This window comes from Enhydra lutris, unplaced genomic scaffold (genome assembly GCF_002288905.1).
Source record: "Enhydra lutris kenyoni isolate GAN:26980312 unplaced genomic scaffold, ASM228890v2 scaffoldscaffold62, whole genome shotgun sequence".
Taxonomy (NCBI): Eukaryota; Metazoa; Chordata; class Mammalia; order Carnivora; family Mustelidae; genus Enhydra; species Enhydra lutris.
In genome coordinates, this window is record NW_019154146.1 from 10174030 (window position 1) to 10192919 (window position 18890).

Below are 18890 nucleotides of genomic sequence, written 5' to 3' on the forward strand. Positions count from 1 at the left end.
TTGCTCTGAAGGGCGCTTATGATTACAGTGGGCCCACTTGGATCATTACTTGGAGTCAGTTAATTAGGAACCTTACTGGCATCTGGAAAACCTTTGTCATGTGAGCTGACCTAACTGTGAGAGTAATACCATGGTATGGAGATCATGGGGCCCAAATTCAGCCTATCAGACCACCCAATCTTGGTTTACCAAGTTTTAGAGTTAGAAATGGGTGCCAGATTTTATTAAATCTCCTTTTCTTATCTATTATCATGATCATATGCCTTTTGGCCTTTGACCTATTGACATAGGAAGAGACTTACTAACATTTTAAAAATTGCATTCCTGGGATAGACCCTTCTATGTCAAAATGACGAATTTTCTTATTATGCTGTTAGATTAAATTTGCTATGTTAGATTGAATTTGCTATGTTATCATGTTGACTTTTACATACATTTATTAAAGAGAGTCTTCTTTTTCTCATGTTATTTTGTTAGATTTTAGTGTTAGGTCTATGCCATCTTGGTGAAATGAACTGAAAAGCTGTCCAAGCTGCTCTAAGATCTGAAACGCTATTCAGAGCACTGGAAGTAAGATTGTTTGGTTCTGGCATCTTTCTTGGATGTTTCTTTAGCAAATTACTCAGTCTTTCATTATTATTAGTCTACTTAAGTTTCTACTCATTCTTTGACTCATTTTCCATAAAGTCATGTTTGGCTGGGATTTTCAAAGCAATGAGCGTATTATATAATATGCAAACTAATGTAATTATTTTCTAATAACTAAAAAATTCACCTATATTTGTCTTATTTGAATCTGTTATTTCTACTTTCTTGTTATTTTCTCTTTCAGTCTTACCAGAAGTTTATCTTTACGTTGCTTATTTTCCAAAGAATCAGAGGTGGGATCATATTTATTCTTCTGTTTTCAAGGTCACTAATCATTTTCTTCCTGTTTTTCTTAAGCTTATTTTGCTATTCTTTTTCTATCCTCTTGAGATGGATGCTATGTTTGTTTTTTGGTTTCTAAATTCAGGGTCTTTTTGTACTAGATTTTTAAAAACTTTTTATGTTATTGGCTATTCACCATCTAAGTAAACTTCCTGTTTTGGGGAGAATCCCAAAATAGGTGGGAGACAGGACCCCACCCTTCCACCCCCCATTATAGAAGGTGAAAGTGGGTAGTTCACTTCTCCCACCTTGCTAGCTCCTTGGGTGGGGAAGTGAAACAGGCCCAGGTGCTCCCACCCAGATGTCTGAACCCACAGTCCTTGCAGACAGACAGAGTCAGTTTTAAGCTGAGAGCAGCAGCAGAATTAGAACTTGGTGGTGGTGCCTCCTATGACATCCTTTTGCATTGTGACTGCACTCAGTCACGCAGCCTTCCCTGGCTCTTCCAGGTTTTCGAGCCTGGTTCTCAGGCTTCTCCTTCATTCCTATGGGCTACCTGACAGCTTTCCAAATAACTCCTCTCCTGCTGAGGTCAACTCTTTTGTGTGTTTAAAATGTAGAATTTTAACCTGCATACAGTTTTCTTTTGCCTGTTCCTTACTGTCATTTTCTAACCAGTCCACAATTGTGATTTTGAGGTTTGTGTTGGAAGTTTAAAAAGTTTTTTTTTTTTTAAATATCACAACTGGTCAGGCTTGTGTATTTATCTCTTTGTGACTCATTTCTAGTTTTACTGTTGTGCCATCAGGTATTATGGTCTGTGCAATATCTGTTCTTAGAAAGCTAGGAATTTTTTGTGGCCTAGTATGATTAATTTTTGTAAATATTCCACATACCATTTAAAAAAAGGTAAGTATACTTTGTAGAAACAAAGTTCAGCATATACTTATTAATTATATATTAGTATTCTTTATTTCCTTACTTCTATTTTATTTACCTGAACCATCAAAACTAGAATTATACAATTGTTTCTCATTAGCATTATGTTTATACCAAATTATCCTTGCTTCCTCTAACAATTTTTACTTTATATATTTTGATACAATATTACTGGGTACATATGTGTTGATGACTGAATTGTTAATTGTACTCTTTACCAGTGTAAAATTACTCTCTTTGGCTTATGCACCATAATAAATATAATGATTTCTATCTTGAATTCTCCTTAATCTGTTCTTAGTAATGATCTTTGAGGACTGTCTTTTACTTGGATGTATCTAGCTACTAGCACAGGGTCTGACACATAGGTCCTTATTAAATATGACTGAAAAGGAAAGATATTTGAAATTGGGGGGTACAGTAAACCCCTGTTTGTTTTGGTTCTTGGGAGGATGCAAATGCCGTCTCTCTCCATTCCCCTCAAATGATACACTTTGTTATGGGAGATTAATAGCCCTCTCCCCATACCTAATAGTTAAGAAGAAATTCCAGAATGCAACTCTACACCAGAAGGCACCTACAATTCCAAATCTCAGATATTCTAAACCTTTTAAGACTGAGCCCAACCGTGAAGCAGTAACTCTAAGGCATGAGCTCTAATATACACAGAGTGTACACAACAGACAAAATATCAGCAGTTGAGCTCAGAAAACCGTATCACACAGGAAGCAGCCGGATCAATGAGACGGAGACACTGTGGTGTGGGGTGAGAAGAAGAGTGTGTACTCCTCCCAGGAGAGCGAGAGCACAGCAAAAAAGAGGCAGGGGAATGAGAAAAGGAGTTTATAAGTATTTTTAAAGATGGTGGTACAGCCCTACCCAAAACAAGAGTCACTGAACACCAAGTCCCTGTGGAGGGCCTCTAGAGGTTCTTTGTGCCACCTGCACCAGAACTAATAGACGAGGACAGAACAAATGGGACCAGGGCACCACCTATGTAAGGAAAGAGGCTAGCAGCACTCAGTGCTACCCAGGGGCTGACATAGCCTGAGGGCTTCACGAGCCCTTTTCTTTGTCTTCACAGCACTTCCGGATGTGGCACTGCATAGGCAGAAAGGGTCCTCCTTGCCAACACAGGGCAGCCGGTCTGGGACCCAGGGGGCTGCTGCCTCCAACTGCCACCTCTGGGCCTCAGACTAAGCCGCTTCTGCCCGGTCAGAGCTAGACTAACTCACGGTAGAGCAACTTACAAACGCATGCGCTGTCTCATTGTTTAGCAACTCAACTTCGTCCACAGGGTGTGATTAAGCTACTTTCAAGTAAGTCCCTTTTAATTACAGGCTTAGATTGTGTTCAGAATACCCAATTCCAGTGAAAGCTGCTGGCTTTTGTGACAGGAGACCAGAGACCACCAAAGGACAGACTTCCTTGAAATGCGGAGCAGACTCACTTGGGGGCTCTGGGATGTACACAGTGAGTTGGAGAGGACTTCCCAAGCACGCAGTGTGCTTTCCAGCACCTTCAGTTAGTCTCACTTTAATCATGATCTGAGGGATCCTGAGGATCAGAGAGAGCAGAAGGGGCTCCATGGCCCCAGATGTTGGTCATTTGAAAATACCATATAACTTCAAAGATCACCTGGATTAACCAATAAGCCATAATACTCTGTTCCATCTGTGCAAAAACAACGGATGGCAACAGAGAAAAAGAACCAGAGAGAAGAGAGAGAAAGGTTCTGAGAGACAGAAAGGGAGGTAAACAGTCAAAACCAGAGCGGGGAGGGATATGTTCTCTTCTACTACTGCAGGTCCTCTAAAGCCCACCAGAGTACAGGAAAACAAGGTGATTCTTATCACGCCGTGAAGATGAATCTTGTTCTGTGCAGTTACCTTGGAGCGTTATGGCAGCATTTCCCTGGTCACCATCATGACATTGATGGCAAGCATGCACCGAGCCCCCAGTGTGCACCACGTCTACCCGTGGTCTTTGCTGGACACTGTTTCACTTAATCCTTAAAAGAAACCTCTGAGGTAGTACTAGGGTCATCCCATTTTAGAGAGGTGGTAACCTACCCAGGTACTGATACCATCCAATGACAAGACCTGGATCCAGTCTTGTGCATTACACCCACACTGCCAACCACTAGGCTCGGCTAACCTGCTCTGTATTTGCACCAGAGTCTGCTCTCCATGGAAGCTTTGTCCCTCAGTTCTCAACTCAAAATACAGAGCCCCTCCCAGTATGCTCTCATTTCAAACTTAGTTAACAAAGAAAAATACTCTTCTGGACCACCTGGGAAACTGCATTTTTCCTCTCTCCTCTCCCATTGTAAAGCAACATTAAGCTCTGTACGTAGGAAGAACCAACCCAAACCCATTCATTACAAAGGAAGGGAAGGCGTGTGTGCTGACCCTGGCTTTCAGCACATCATTGTACATTTCTCCCTGGCTGCAAAAAGTATAATTCTTTCAATAAAAACTTTCTTCCTACAAATAAAATCATGGCAAACTCTGCAATTACAATTCTCAGTTGGAGACATTTGCTTCCTGTTCTGTTTTCCTGAATGTGGAAAAAGGTCCAGTTTGCTGGTCTGCTCGTGGGTCACCCCAAAGGCCCAAATGTAGCATCATGGACTGGAAAACAAAAGCTATGTAGGCTTGAATCACTGTGTGGTTGTTCCAGGAGTGCTGTGAATAGTTTTATTTTAAGTCAGCTGTATGCTACTTGTCTCACCTGTCACTTATACACTGGGGCCCTGGCCAAGCTTTGCCACACTCCAGCCCCAGAACCAGCAGATGCTGCTTTGAGGCAGATGTTGGCAATGTGCTCTTTGGCCAGTTCTCCTCCTCTTGAGCCCCCTCCCAAACTTCCCCCTTTCCTTGCCTTCCCCTTCACTGTTCTGTGTCTCCCAAATATAGGACACCACTATGCTTATTGGTGGGGAGGGGTGCTGGATTGCTACCATGACTTGGATTTATCAGAAAGGTTGCAGAAGGCTCCTAGACACTATGGGCTGATGGCTCCTATTTTCTTAGCTGGTACTTTCCATAAGACACTGTAGAATCATAGACAGTTATACTCAAGACGCACACCATTAACTGTGGCTGATATATAATTTTGGTAAAGAGATTTTACATCTAATTCATCAGGGTTCTTTAAGGGACATGCATGTACACCTCCGGGTGTTGGAGGGAACGAATAAGACAATGATATGACCTTTTAGAAAGTGTTTTACAATAATCCGAAGAGAATTTTAAAACATGATGAGCTGGGAAGGAAGTTTTATCATGATCAGGAGTCTAGCCTAGAGACAGTAAACAGAAAATTGGGACCAGCTGATATAAATGAACAGTTGGATGTCTAGAAGTGGGTAAATATTTTTATAAATAATAAAGAGAAGGAGGTACCCAGTAAATTCTTTGGGTTTATAGATATCAACTCCCTACCTATGAATGCCTACTGGAATATGTCACCAGACCTTCAGGAGAAGGCAAAGTAACAGAAGAGTTTTGTGAAAAATTTAAGTTACATCATATAATAGTGCATCATTAGTATCAAAATTATGACCCAAGCAAGGGTTAAGCAAGACCCAAGCAAAATTCTCAAGCAAGGGTTTTGAGAATCTCTACAGGTTATTTCCTGAAGATATTGAAGCCACTGCAATGCTTTGACTTAAAAGCCTCCTCAAGATGGCCCCTGGGGCTGAAGTCAACCAGGAAGCCTATCAGAAATCTATCAAAGGCTGCCATTGTGTCCTTGTGGAAACCCTGGTCTGCTCTCACATGGAGGATGAGGTGCGGTTTTGGTCATCACACCCACAGAGGGTTACAGTAGATCAAGAAATTATCTAGAGAGAGCTAATCAAAATATCAAGGAAGCAGAAGTAAGAACTGAAGAGTAACAAAGATTACAGACACAACAATAACATCTGCTCTACCCAGGCACCATTCCAGGCTCTTCCTCATATCGATTCACTTAATCCTCCAACTGTCCCATGAAGTAGTTACTGTTATCAATCCCATTGTATAGATGAGAAAACTGAGGTATAGAGAGTTGAAGTAGCTTGTCTGTGTCATGATGCTAGTATTGGCACCCAGGCCATCCAGTGCCAGATTCCTGGCTCTTGACTCAGGCTACTTGCAAAATGGGAAAGGACTGAACAAAATTCCATGTCTTTCTGCTTGGGGGGCAAGGCTAAAAGTAATTTACTAATTTGATAAAAACAAGACAAGGCCTGATGGCGAAAACAGGGACTTTATACCAATTTTAGGCTTTTAATGTTAGGATGAAGTAATTTTCAGATAAAAGGTAAACAGTCTGCACAACAGAAATGCATTATGACATTTTCTTTTCCTCAAGAATTGAGACTACAAATTCTAATAGATTCAAAAAGAGTGCTGGCCAGGCATGATGTGTTCCTGAGGGAAGCAAAGTTGGGTCGGAGCTCATAGAGGATTCCCGGGCCTAATGCCCAGAATTATCCATGGCAGGTTATGGGGCTGGAGAAATGTGGGTCTTTCCCAGGGGGCAGAGCCTCTGTGTTACCCACCCTTCCTGTGACTTGGGTCTTCTACCATCTCCTTGCCAACTTCATTCTCTAAGAAGCTTCAGACCGGGAAGGAAGATGGTCTGTGGGTGTGACTAGCAGTTCTCTGGCTGAAGTGACAGGAAGTGCTTGCCAAGTAATTCCAAGGGCGTGAGACCCAGGTCAGCTGTAAAAATCCCCTGTTGGGCCAATGGTGTCCGAACAGTAGAGCCATGTCTTACAACAGAGGACCTCTGTGCTACCCATTCCCTCTGCTGTTTCTCCAGTCTATCCTGCACAAAGCAAGTGGACACAGAGGCAAGGTCCTGGTGGTCTCTGGGGAGAGCAACCATCCTAACTAGGGGCCTGGAAGTCTTCCCGCCTCTGCCTCTTTTCCTCTCCTTGGACTTTGTGGGGCCTCCAGTTCCCCCACTAAGTGCCTCTCTGAGGAGTTGGGGGAACTAGACAAAGCATTCCCGGCCATATTTAGGCAACCGAGGGACCTCGGGGTAAAAGGGTTTTATTTCTAGAGCCTGCCGATCTGGAAGCTCCAGGAGCAAAGAACCCCACTCTGGTGTGTGCGCTCCGGGAGGAGGTCTAGGGCGCTGTACCTGGAGCGGAGGTGGTGGAAGACGGAGAAAGGAAAAAGTTAAAAAAAAAAAAAAAAGAGAGAGAGAGAGAGAGATTTGGTAACACTAGGCTTGGTGAACGGGATCGGCTGCAGGAGGCGCTTGGAATACAGCTAGTACTGAGTTCAGTCCCGCAGGAGGCGAGAAACCCACGTGCTCTCTTCAGCTGTGCTAAAGCCAGTCCTCCGAGGAAACGAGCCACCCCCTCTGCTGCAGACACCTGACCCCCGCGCGACGGGCCGAACCGAGGCGGTCTCCGCGGCTACTCACCTACGCAGTTATCGCAAAGGCTACAATGAGAGGCACGAGGGGGCCGGAAAATCTTGCAGGTGAAACAATACTTAAGTTTCACAGTCTGTCCATTGATGATGACTTCTTTCGTTCTGGGAGGCGGGCGGTACCCCCCGGAACTGGTGCCGTTTGCGATATCTGTGGAGAAAAGAAGAAAAAGAGCGCACGCTCGTAACACGGTCCCCTGCGGTGCCCTGCAGGATCCCGCATCTGGAAGGGAGGCGTGGAGTCTGCACGTCTAAGGGCAGTGGCTACACTTGGCCTTGGGACACCTACGCCTTTCTGGGAGGCACGTGACACATAAATGTTCCTGAGGTGCTGAGGGGCCGCTGTCCCACAGACTTCCCGGTACTTTCCAGGACTGGGGGCGGGGGCGGTGGGGGGGGGAAATGCGGGGACTATTTCACACAAGTGGGAGCGGCCACGTGACTGAGCTCTGGCCAATGGGGTTCGAGCACTTCCAGTGCACTGCTGCCAGTGGGTACCTCCCCAGTGGAGCCCCGCCCACTCTCTCCCCTCCCTGCCAGGGCACTTTAGAACCGCAAACTGGGGACCCTGGATGACTGTGCAGAGTACAGCTGCGTCTCTGACCTCTTCGCCCTCCACACTCTTACAGGGACACCAACTCCCCACCGTGTTAAATTGCAGAAAGTCTGGGCTTTGTTACAGCAGGTAGTGTTGACCTATTTAGTATAGTGGGTGATACTGGTATCAAGATCTTTCTCCCCTGATGCATCCCAAATCCAGTTTGAGAATCTCCCACCTTGTACACTGGCCTCCTCAAAAATCCCAGGTATTGGATGGAGAGAACGTAAGTCATATATATGTGTATGTGTTTATATATATTCAAAAATATACATGTATATACATTTAAATATACATTTAAAGGCATATTATATATATTCAAAAACATATACGTTAAACGGATATTTAAAAATAATTTCCATATTTTGTTTATTGTCTGGCCAGCATCTTTTGTCTGGCCAGTTTTTTTAAATGTTGAAGAAAATACAAATATGTATATATTTTTAAGTTTCATTTTATCTTACAATCTCATTCTGGTCCCTGAGTTCACATTAAAATCACCCAGGGAGCTTTTAAAGTTCCCCTAATGCATGGACCCCGGGTCCAGACCCATTAAATCAGAATTGCCCCCAGGGTAGCTCCGATGTGCTGCAGGGTTGAGAAGCCTGCTCTACAGGAAGATAAAACATGGGAGTTTTATTCTCATCCAGACCTCTCCCAGCCCTGTAAGGGCTGCCAGAAAGAATTTGGGGCAGCTCGCCGCGCCGCCAAGAGCAGAGGCCGCGGGGGATAAATAGCGAGAATATCTAAGGGCTTCGGCAGAGACTCTGCAGCCAATAAACAGTCAGGACAGACCCTAGGGGCTGGAGGAAATCTTGGGAAACTTCATGGTGTTCTGGAAACAGAGCCAGGAGCATGAAAGGTAGCTGTCCCTTTGAATTCATACACACTCAAAGTACACACGATCAGACGGCAACAGTTGCAACATTGGGCAAATTTGCCAAGAGGTAGCGGGGAGTCCCACCACCCACAGAGCCCCGCCTCCAAACAGCCGGGAACGGAGTTACGGGAAGAGCTTCTGAAACTACTGGTCTTTCCGTCCTGCCCTTAGACAGTCTGATTTCATTGGCGGGGTAGAGTCCGGCATCAGCGTGGTAAAAACTCCCCGGGGATGGTGGTACTTGCAGAGCTGTACCCTCTGCCCGCCGCCTTGCACGGACAGCGCCCACCATGCACGTGTCGTGATATCAGGAGCCCCTCACCCTTCACCCCAATCTTCTGTAAGAGGAAGACAGAGGCTGGAAAATCTCCTCCAGCCCTTTGGCCTTAGTGTTGGAATTTGTGAAAATACCAACCCCAGCGGTAGGACAAGCATAATGAGCAGTTAGCTATTTTCTATTCATGGAAAATGAAAGTTCTCTTAAGCAGGTTATGGGATGAGAGGACAGAGTTCTGGAACACCTGAGGGAGAGAAGGCAGTGGGAGGCAGGGAAATGGGAAGAGTAAGGAGCAGACCTCTGATCCACCCCTGGGCAGAAAACAACCCTTCTACTTAGAATAATTAAACAGCCGTGGAGTCATCCCAAAGAGCCTGGGTGGCCTTGCCAAGTAGGATACCCTCTCTTGGCACGTGTCCCACCTGCCTGGCCTCCCGTGGCTGCCCCATGGGACATCTCAACAGCTTTTGTAATAAGGAGAAAGCAAAGAGAGGACATGGCTGTGTACTTCCCTAACCATCTGGGTAAAAATAACTTGCTTTGAATAGATCAAAGATAAGGTCAGCTCTCCAGAGACCATGCCAACTGGATGCCACTGAGGCCTCAATTAATTATGACTTGGTGCCTTCCTGGTCTTATGTCAGCCCGAAATCTACTGTATCAATTCGGCTCATGAAAACATGGGAAGAAATACTAGAAAGCCAGATAGAGATTTTAAAATAATAATCCAATCAATAAGATTTGTGTTGATTTAATCAGAAAAGTTTAAAAACTGGATTGTCAAGTGCCATGTTTTAAAAAGTGGGAATGATAAACTCACCCACACTAGAACTACTAAAAAAGGTCTGGTCTGAGTACCAGTGGCTTGGAGAAGGATCTGCTCGCACTTCTTAAGACAAACTAGTGACCCTGTAGTTCCCTAGTACATTCTGGAAAGATTAAAGCTTTGACACGATGTGAACTGAAGGCTAGAATTCAACAGACATGGTCAACTGAAGCTTAAGACCGAAGCTAAACCCCCAAATTCTTTGACTTAATATCTGGAGAGCTTTTTATGTAAAAGAAATGGAAAAATCAGAAGACCTAGATTCAGGACCCAGCTGTGCCATCATTAACTGACTGAAGGTCCACAGAACTAAAATAAAACCCAAAAAGTCAACTGACATTCAGGACATATGGTTGACCCGTGAACAACGCTGGGTTTGGGGGGCAAACCCCTTGCACAGCTGAAAATCCAAGTATAACTTTTGGCTTCCCCAAAACTTAATTATGAATAGTCTGTTGTTGACCAGAAGCCTTACAAATAACATAAAGTTGATGAAGATGTATTTGGTATATTCTATGTATTAGGTACCGTGTTCCTTAAATAAAGGAAGCTGGAGAAAAGAAAATGTTATTAAGAAAATCATAAAGGGAATACACATTTACAACACTGTTCTGTATTTATCAAAAAAAAAAAAAAAAAAATCAACAACACATGTGTAAGTGGCCCCGTGCAATTCAAACCCACATTGTTCGGGTCAACTGTAGGGACTCTAAGCAAAATACCACGCCAGAGGCCATAGAGGTCCCATACGTGACCAAAGACAGACGTGGGTGCAGAGGGGGCAGCGAGGGGTGTTGCTGGGCAGTCTGGCGAGCAGTGAGTCTCCTGGCCACCCATGTGGTCTTCCACGCACCTGACCTTCTCTTGCCGCTCAGTCTTACAGAGAGCCCAAGCTCACAGCACAGTGGCTTCCTTGCGCCCCCTTGACCAGGCGATGCTGTTTCCTACTTCCAGGCATGATGCCTTCTCCCCCTGGGCCTCCCTTTCCTGCTGTCTGCATAGACACCCGTCCTTCTTAAAGGACCAGTTCCAAGTTCTCTTTGTAAGCTGAGCTGTTTCCTTCTTTGGACTTCTACCATGCGGATCCTATATGTATATATGATATTCGATCAGTAGGTCATGTTGTGCAGGGTCCGGTCCTGTGCTGGGAGCAGGGGGAGACACCTTCTCTGCTGGTGGTTCTTACAGGTCAGAGGGAGGACCTCGCTAGGGCAATGAGCATCAGGATCTGCTTTCGTGTCTTCCCCCAGATGCTGCTGGAGGGTGGAGACCGGGCCAATGCCCACTTGCATATTCCCACCATCCAGCACAGCACACAGTAGGTCTTCAAGGTACATGCTGTATGGAAGGCCGATCGTTCTGGAAGGTGGGCACCAAAGATGTCTGGATGCCCACGACTGGTGTCCTCCATCGGCACACATCAATCTGATGTGTGAGTCCCTGCGCCCTATGACCCACCCTCCTCCTTGGAAACACGTCCCTCGCCACTGCTGGTCCAGAGGCCCATCTCACCCAGCTTGTCTGAACCACCAGAGAGGGCCGGGTGACATGGGCAGCCGAGCACCTCAGGGCACCCCAAAGGGGCCATTTTATTTCCCATCACAAACTCAATAGCCACTCCAGCCAACAGCTTTCAGGCACACCTGGGTCCAGGGTAGATGTGAATAATATGGGCTTGAAACCCAGGGTTTCAAATACCCCCTGAACACAAAGGAAGTTTCTCGTCAACATTCAGACAGACGTCAATGGCTGGTCAGAGACTCTGTTCCTCGTCCCTGGAGATGATGAAGCCCCATGGCCCACCCCACATCATGGGGCACAGAAGGTGGTTCTCCTGCTCGAATCCTCAATGACTCTGTGTTTTTCTGAAGTTGGGTTTTTGTTGTTGGCCACAACTGTGCCTCTGCCTCTTGGGGCTGCTCTTTGTGGTTTAAGCACAGCTGTGGAAAAAAGAATAATTGAAGTCTGCAATACCTAATGGGTAGAGAACTCTAGAATTTGGGGGGATAAAGCTCTAACAGCACTTCAAGTTTATATGAGTCTATATTTCTTAAGGACACTTTTATAAACAAGCGTTTTGAAAGAGCTTAAAAGACTGAAATGGGCTTTTTCTTCATGAAGAACCACCCCCCCCCCACCTTGCAAATTGTCGGTAGCTGTGGCTGTGGAGGCAGAAACAGTGACAGAATCCCCATTTTGCAGCAACCTCACGACCAGCAAAGATAAGGGGGTCTGGGGGGGGAGGGGGTGCCATGCGCACAGTGTGAGTCTGGGGACGCAAATGTTTTCACTTGGAAAGGAGGCCAGGGCTTAGCAGAAGTCTTAAGTAAGTTGTTTGTTAATACATGTCTACTTTAAAGCCACTCTCTGAATAAATCATTGTTCTCTTCTTGAGGAGAATAATAAATAGGGCATTCACATCCCAAGAGACCCACTTGTGTAGCATCTCATTTATTCCTGCTCCAAATTCAGGGAGAAAATGGTTGAACTTTTAAAACTGTTGAACTTCACCATATAAAATAACTAAACTCTGCTTTTTTGAAATGCAAAGGGAATGGGGGTACCTGGGTGGCTCAGTTGGTTGGGCATCTGACTCTTGATTCTGGCTCAGGTCATGATCTGAGGGTCATGAGATGGAGTCCTGCCTTGGGCTCTGTGCTCAGCGGGGAGTCTGCTTGAGATTCTCTCCTTCTCCCTTTGCCCCTCCCCCTGTTCACGTGCTCTCTCTTATCTAAAATAAATAAATAAAATCTTAAAAAAAGAAATGCAAAGGGAGGGGCACCTGGGTGGCTCAGTCGGTTAAGCGGCTGCCTTCAGCTCAGGTCATGATCCCAGGTCATTAGCATCCCAGCTCAGTGAAGAGCCTGCTTCTCCCTCTCCCTCTGCTGCTCTCCCCACTCTTGCTCTCTCTCTCTCAAATAAATAAATAAAATCTTTTTAAAAAAATGCAAAGGGAAAAATCCAAACTCACAAAAGGAGCACATTAAGATTCTTTTCCTTTACCCAAAGGATTCGGAACACTGGGATTCCCTGATGCATTGAACCTTTATAGACAATTCGGCACTGACAGTGTCCTGGAGAAAGGGAGGAACCTCTACTAATAAATGTTTAACTGGAACGAAGGCAAAGCTTCTCTGAACTAGGATACAAGTCGTAGGGGAAGTGTAATTCGCTGTATATGCAGGTCATTACCATTATGTCTTTGCATGAGTTGGAGGACAGCTGGTGGGTTTGATACCTCTGAAATTTCATAAGGCTCATTTCTTTGGTGCTCTGCAGCATTTGGGACACAGACTACCCAATCTTGAAATGGTTATCTATCATGAAGGCAAATGGCTAAGAGCCAATTAACACAGACTCTTGGCTAACAGTCTGCAAACTTCCAAGTCCGTAGGAAAATATTCAAATGATTCGATCTTAGACAACTCAACTATTAGAGCATCAGGGGGCAAGGTAGAGCAAATGCTGATCTGTCCACAGACGTTGGTTGGGTTTCCACTGGAGGGTAAAATGTGAATATCTTCTCACTGCTCTACTGGAGGGCAGTAGCTTTGCTCCTGCAAATGCTTAGATACAAATGTGCATTTGAGGGCTCATGAATGGGTGATGGTCCCCAGCCCCTTCCCTCCGCTGAAATCTCTGCTCTGTCAGATTGTCTTAAATGTTTATCTTCAAAGACTAGAACTGATGCCTGAGGTGAGGCTCACGCAGGCTGAGTTCAAGCCTGAGCCACACAGGCAGGTGGACAGACAGGTGAGTCCCTTCTGCTCTGTGGGGCACATCTCAAGGCAGAGCAGAGACAGCCTGCAAAGCTGGGAGCAAGAGAACAAGGAAAGCAGGAGTAAGGACCCGTGGGCAAGCATGGGCCCCACGTGGGACCGAAGGGGTCCTATCAGAAGGGAAGACATATGGTACTCAGGGCCCAGTGAGGCTTGCCCAGCTCCTCCCCTCAGTCCGTCAGCATCTGTGAGTGCTGGAGGTACCCTGGTAGGCAGCACAGACCTGGTTCCTGCCTTCAAGAAGTTTACAGTCTAGTGGAGGACATGGACATTAACTAAGTAATCAGACAACTTAATGTGTCGCTATGCATTCTGCCATTTTGAGTCAGAGAAGCAAGGACGTCCTCCTGGTGTGGGGGCTCTCCCCAGAAGAAACTGTACTTGAACAAGGATCTGAAGGATGATGGAAGGGGGACTTCCTTAGGCAATGTCTGTGCACGCGTGTGCAAGCTGGCTGGGATACTGGAGTTGGGAGCTGGGTATTTTAGGCAAAGGGAATAATGACTTATGCCCTGGCCCCAGGACAGGAGGCAGATGGTATATTCAAGAGGGGAAAGGAGGTTAGTGTGACCAGGACACAGTGCCTGGGAGATGGTCAGAGAGGAAGAAGGCAGGGGCTAGATCACACAGAGCCTTGTGGTCATGTTTGGGATGTTGGCCTTCATCCTAAATGCAAGAGGAAGCTTCACTGCTAATTTTTTGTGACAACTTGGCTAAGCTGTGTGCCTGGTCAAACCCCAGGAGAGATGTTGCTGTGGTGTTTCTAGATGAGATTAAGATTTAAATCAGATTTTGAGTAAAGCAGATAACACTCCATCCTGTGGGTGGGTCTCGTGCAATCACTTGAAGGCCTTAAGAGCAAAGACCAAGGTTCTCCAGAGTATAAGAAATTCTCTTTAAGACTGCAACACAGAAATCCAGCCTGTGAAATTTGGACTCAAGACTTTGACATTGACTCTTGCCGATTTTCCAGCCTGCAAGCCTGCCCCACAAATTTAACTTGCCAGGTCCCATAACCCCTTAAAAATAAATTTAGATACCCCTATTGGTTCTCTTTCTCTGGAGAACCCTAACACAGAAGCCAAGGAGGATTAAAATGTATATGTAATACAAATGTAGGTAACATGTAAAATATCAGTTGACTGCAGTCCCAGAGATGGGCTGGGGACAGAGGGGAGCAAGACAGCCCGGTAGGAGGGACTTGGAATATAAGCCAGAAATGATGTTAGCTCAGAAGAGGATGGGGACTGTGGTGATGGAGAGGAGTAGACATTCCAGAAACGTGAAAATGGTAACATCAGTTGTTAGCGGCTGCGGTAAATGAGAGTCAGGCGGGTGTCCGGGTTGAGTCTCAGGCTCTGGCTGGCACATGGGGACGGGGGAAGGAGGGGAGCTCACCTGCTAGCAGTGAGTGGGAGGGTATATGCAGGTGGATGCAACACAGAGCAGGACCTAAGTGGAAGGGCCGAGGCTGCAGAGAAACATCCCTTGACCATGACAGCATCACAAGGCGTGGGGCCAAGGGCTGAGCCCCAAGGCACTCCTACGTCTCCAAAAGCCAGGAGCACTGGAGAGGTAGAAGGAGGGCACAGTGTTGCTGAGTCACTGAGGCGGCTTCAAACATGTTTGGAAAACCCCGACACTGGATTCCCTCTGGGAGATGGACTGCGACATCAGCACCACAAAGGTGCTAGGAATAAAAAAGTACGAAGGAAAAACCCAGGGTTTCCCCCAGTGAACTCGGTTCTCCTCCCTTCCAAGGAAGTTCTCCTGTGGGACAAGGAGCATGATGGGACCTGCTAGCAGTGAACATGCTGGTGTAGGAGGGGGAGGCTGGCGGGGTAAGCAAGTTTCCCTCCGGATGAAGGGGACACGGCTGGGACAACCGCAGAGTAGATGGCGGGTGAAGCAGGAAGGAACGGTGCTCGCTCCCTCGGGGCTGGACAGAAAGCATGGGAGACAAAGCACAGCCAGGATGCCACGAGGGCGAAGGGATCAATGCACCCTACCCCCCGGGCTCAGCCCGCGGGCCCAGGGACAGGAGAGCAAGGAGCTGAGACTGTGAGTCCCCGGGCTGCCCTCAAACCAGCAGAATCACTGAAGGAGGCAGAGAGCTGGAGAGGGAGACTTCATGCAGGGGTGAAGAGTGCAGTGGTGGGGAGCTAATGCAGACTCCGGGGGATGGGGCAGATCCCATATAAGGAGACTCAGCTGCCTGCTCTTGCTGGAGGCATGGGGGGCCGTGCAGAGGGGGGCCTTGTTCCCACGGAGTCTCACACCCATGCTGGCTGTCCTGCCTTCATGAACAAAGCAGGGCACTTGAGGTCTGCTGCAGGGACCAGGGACTTGAGGTGTGCAGCTGGGACCGCGGCTGCCTGTGAACCACTCAGGAGGAGGGATGGAAGGGGACGGGCACCGATGCTTTCTGGCTCTGAGGGGCAGTGATGAACATGCACCCTTCCCACTCACGGTGCAGCCCGTGGCCCTCCCAGCCCCATAAGAGGGTGGAAGTTGGGGGAACAATGACAGCGCAGCAGGAGCCCAAGAAAGAGGGAGATGACAAGTGCAGACAGCAAACCCATGGTGCACAGAGCAGCCCAGGCTGGATCTCGCCTCTCCTGAACACGCAGCTGGCTTTGGTCACGGGAGGTCACGGCGCTTAGAAACCACAAAGGCTTTGGGCTTCCTCCAGATTTGGTCATCAAAGGGCTCGTAGGATGGATCTCCCTTAGGGGAGAACGTGGCCAAGGAAAAAGCATTCGTCAGATGAGAACGGCAACAGACACGCTTCAGTCCCACAGCCGCTCGACCACTTACGGCTTTAACCAGGAACTGAGAAAACACAAGGAAATATTTGTAGAGAATTGGGCAAAGCCACTTTCCTCTGTAGGCTTCATAGAACATAGGGAAAGGAAGCCTCAGAGACTGAGCCTCCCATGCTGCTCGGTGCTAGCTTCACGCATTCGTTCGTTATCCCTGTCCAATATTTATTAGGCCCCGACTGTGTGCTAAGCAGCCTTCCAGGTGTTCTGGAGATAGCGGCGAACAAGTTAAGTCCTCTGTCCTTTTATACACTAGAGAAGGCAGATAAACCCAGACTTTGTAATGTACAAAACCCAGACTTTGTAAAGTACAGACTTTGAAATGTACAAACAAATCGCCTTTAGTAATATCTCTTACCCTTGACTGAGGGTCAAGGTCACCTAGGGCAGTGATTCTCAACCAGGGGTGATTTCGTGCCCTAGGGAAAATCTGGCTACAGTCAAACATGTCTGACGACGTTTTTGGTTGTCACAAGCAGGAGAGAATGCTATCGCATCTAGGAAGTTAGGCCCAGGGATGCTGCCGAACATCCTATAATGGACAAGACAGCCCTCACAGCAAAGAACCACCCAACCCAAGATGTCAGTGGGGCCAAGGATGCAGCACCTGGGCCTGGGGGTTTGCTGCTCAAAGTATGTTCCGTGGACCCGTGATAGCAGCGGCACCAGGAAGCTGGTTAGAAACGAGTAACGCCACGTGGTTGGAGGCCTGTGACAGTTTGAGAAGCACTCTGCCCAGAGGCAAACACTCCTTAGCAAGCAGGACAAAAGCTGGGGGTGGGGGGTGGCGGAGTTCCTATGCGCATTTTTTCAGGTAAGGTGACAAGCACCACCTGTGAAGGTTTGCTCACTTGGGAGCCTTTTAACATGCAAAGATTCCTTGCTCCTGAAGATTCTTGGGTCTTAGGTCCAGTATGTTTAGGTCTTAGGTCTCAGGTCCAGTATGTTTAGAAAAGCTCCCTGTGGACAGCAGATGAAGAGGCTTGGGATACAAGGCAAACAGGACAGGGGCAATAGCTAAACTCAGCCCTAGTTTCTAGCCCCAGCTGGAGAACCACAGGAGCTGGCCTGGGGATGCGCACGAGAGAGATGTGTGTGTAAAAGATAAAGTAAAAAGATAAAGTAAAGATAAAGATTTACTTTATTTTATTATTATTATTATTATTATTATTATTATTATTATTGATGTGTGCCACTTATAAAGATGTTAATGTTACCCGAAGAGCTGATTTTATCTACTTAATTATGGAAAATGGAAAGTGGGCCCCAATGAAAATGCCCGACCAGGTGTTCAAACGGCGCTTTTTTGGTTGCCTTTCTAACAGTCTAACTTTTTTGTTCAAAGACGATCTTAAGAGAATCTGAATATCCACAATGGGCGAGAATGAAGTGGCTCTGGTTTCCGTGAATGGGCCTGTTTGTTTCGTGCCCTGCTTCCAAGGGACGCAGTTTGCAAAAGACAACAGCTGTCTGAGGGAAGTGGGGCCCTGTTAAGTGAAACGTCTTGAAGGAGAGCCCCTGTCCACATTTCTGTGCGCTCACAGAGTTAAGGAGGTGGCTATGAGCGTGAATTTTAACTGTGACCATGGAATGGTAAACATCATTCTTCACTCTGTTGCAAAAATAATCCCATGAATATAAGCCCAAATGTTCCTAAAAATAGTGCTGAAGCATATGTTCCAGAAAATGGGAACACAGGATGGCATTGGCGAGAGAAGTGTGATTTGTTTTTTAATCTGGTGGAGAAAACAGGCCTCAGTTTCTCCACATTTAACTATGACCGTTCGAGTGCCCATAGTTCAGGGGCAATGTAATTCATTGAAAGACCTTGATTGTCAGACGCTATGATGTTCATAGCTATCAACACTTCTCTTTTGGGGGCCTGCCCAGATCCTCTAGGGCAATATATATATATATATATATATATATCTGTATCACTAACTAATACAATTAAAAACAAGAAAAAGAAAGTGCTTAGTAGCTGTGACCTTTTTTAGTTTAACTGAGTTCCTCTAAAACATGCTTCTGGCAAAATGAAAATTAATGACGATCTTATTTTTTGCCATACTTTTTTTCCCACATGCATGCCAAAGACTCACCCTTAAATATAAAAGAAATAAAGGTCATTTGTCCTTGCAACGTTTTAATTTCTCTCACCAAACTGCTGAGCTGTGTATATGAAAATAAATTCTTTCACTGAAGACCAAAGCTAGAAGTATTTGTGTGCATTTCTAATCCATGGGGACAGTCCCTGCATCATTAGAAGCTACTAAATATTGGACAATGATAGAGCTCAGTCTGGGTTATCAGTGTTTGGAGTATTATATGACAAGGAGGGGAAAACAAGGTTAAAAACTGGTCACGGGGGCACCTCAATGGTTCAGTCGGTGAAGTGTCTGCCTTCAGCCCTGGTCAGGATGCCGGGGTCCTGGGATGGAGCCCCGTGTCGGGATCCCTGTTCAGAGGA

General features: G+C 46.4%; 1 protein-coding gene across 5 annotated transcripts in view; it reads right to left on the reverse strand.

The window, feature by feature from the left end:
* LOC111158684 (zinc finger DHHC-type containing 14) overlaps positions 1–18890 on the reverse strand; it is a 269562-nt gene that overhangs the window by 64294 nt on the left and 186378 nt on the right. For all 5 annotated transcript variants that reach the window (XM_022520891.1, XM_022520889.1, XM_022520890.1 and 2 more), the window contains one exon: positions 7234–7392. In XM_022520891.1, the coding sequence (XP_022376599.1) occupies positions 7234–7392 (159 nt within the window). The remainder of the gene's footprint in view (positions 1–7233; positions 7393–18890) is intronic.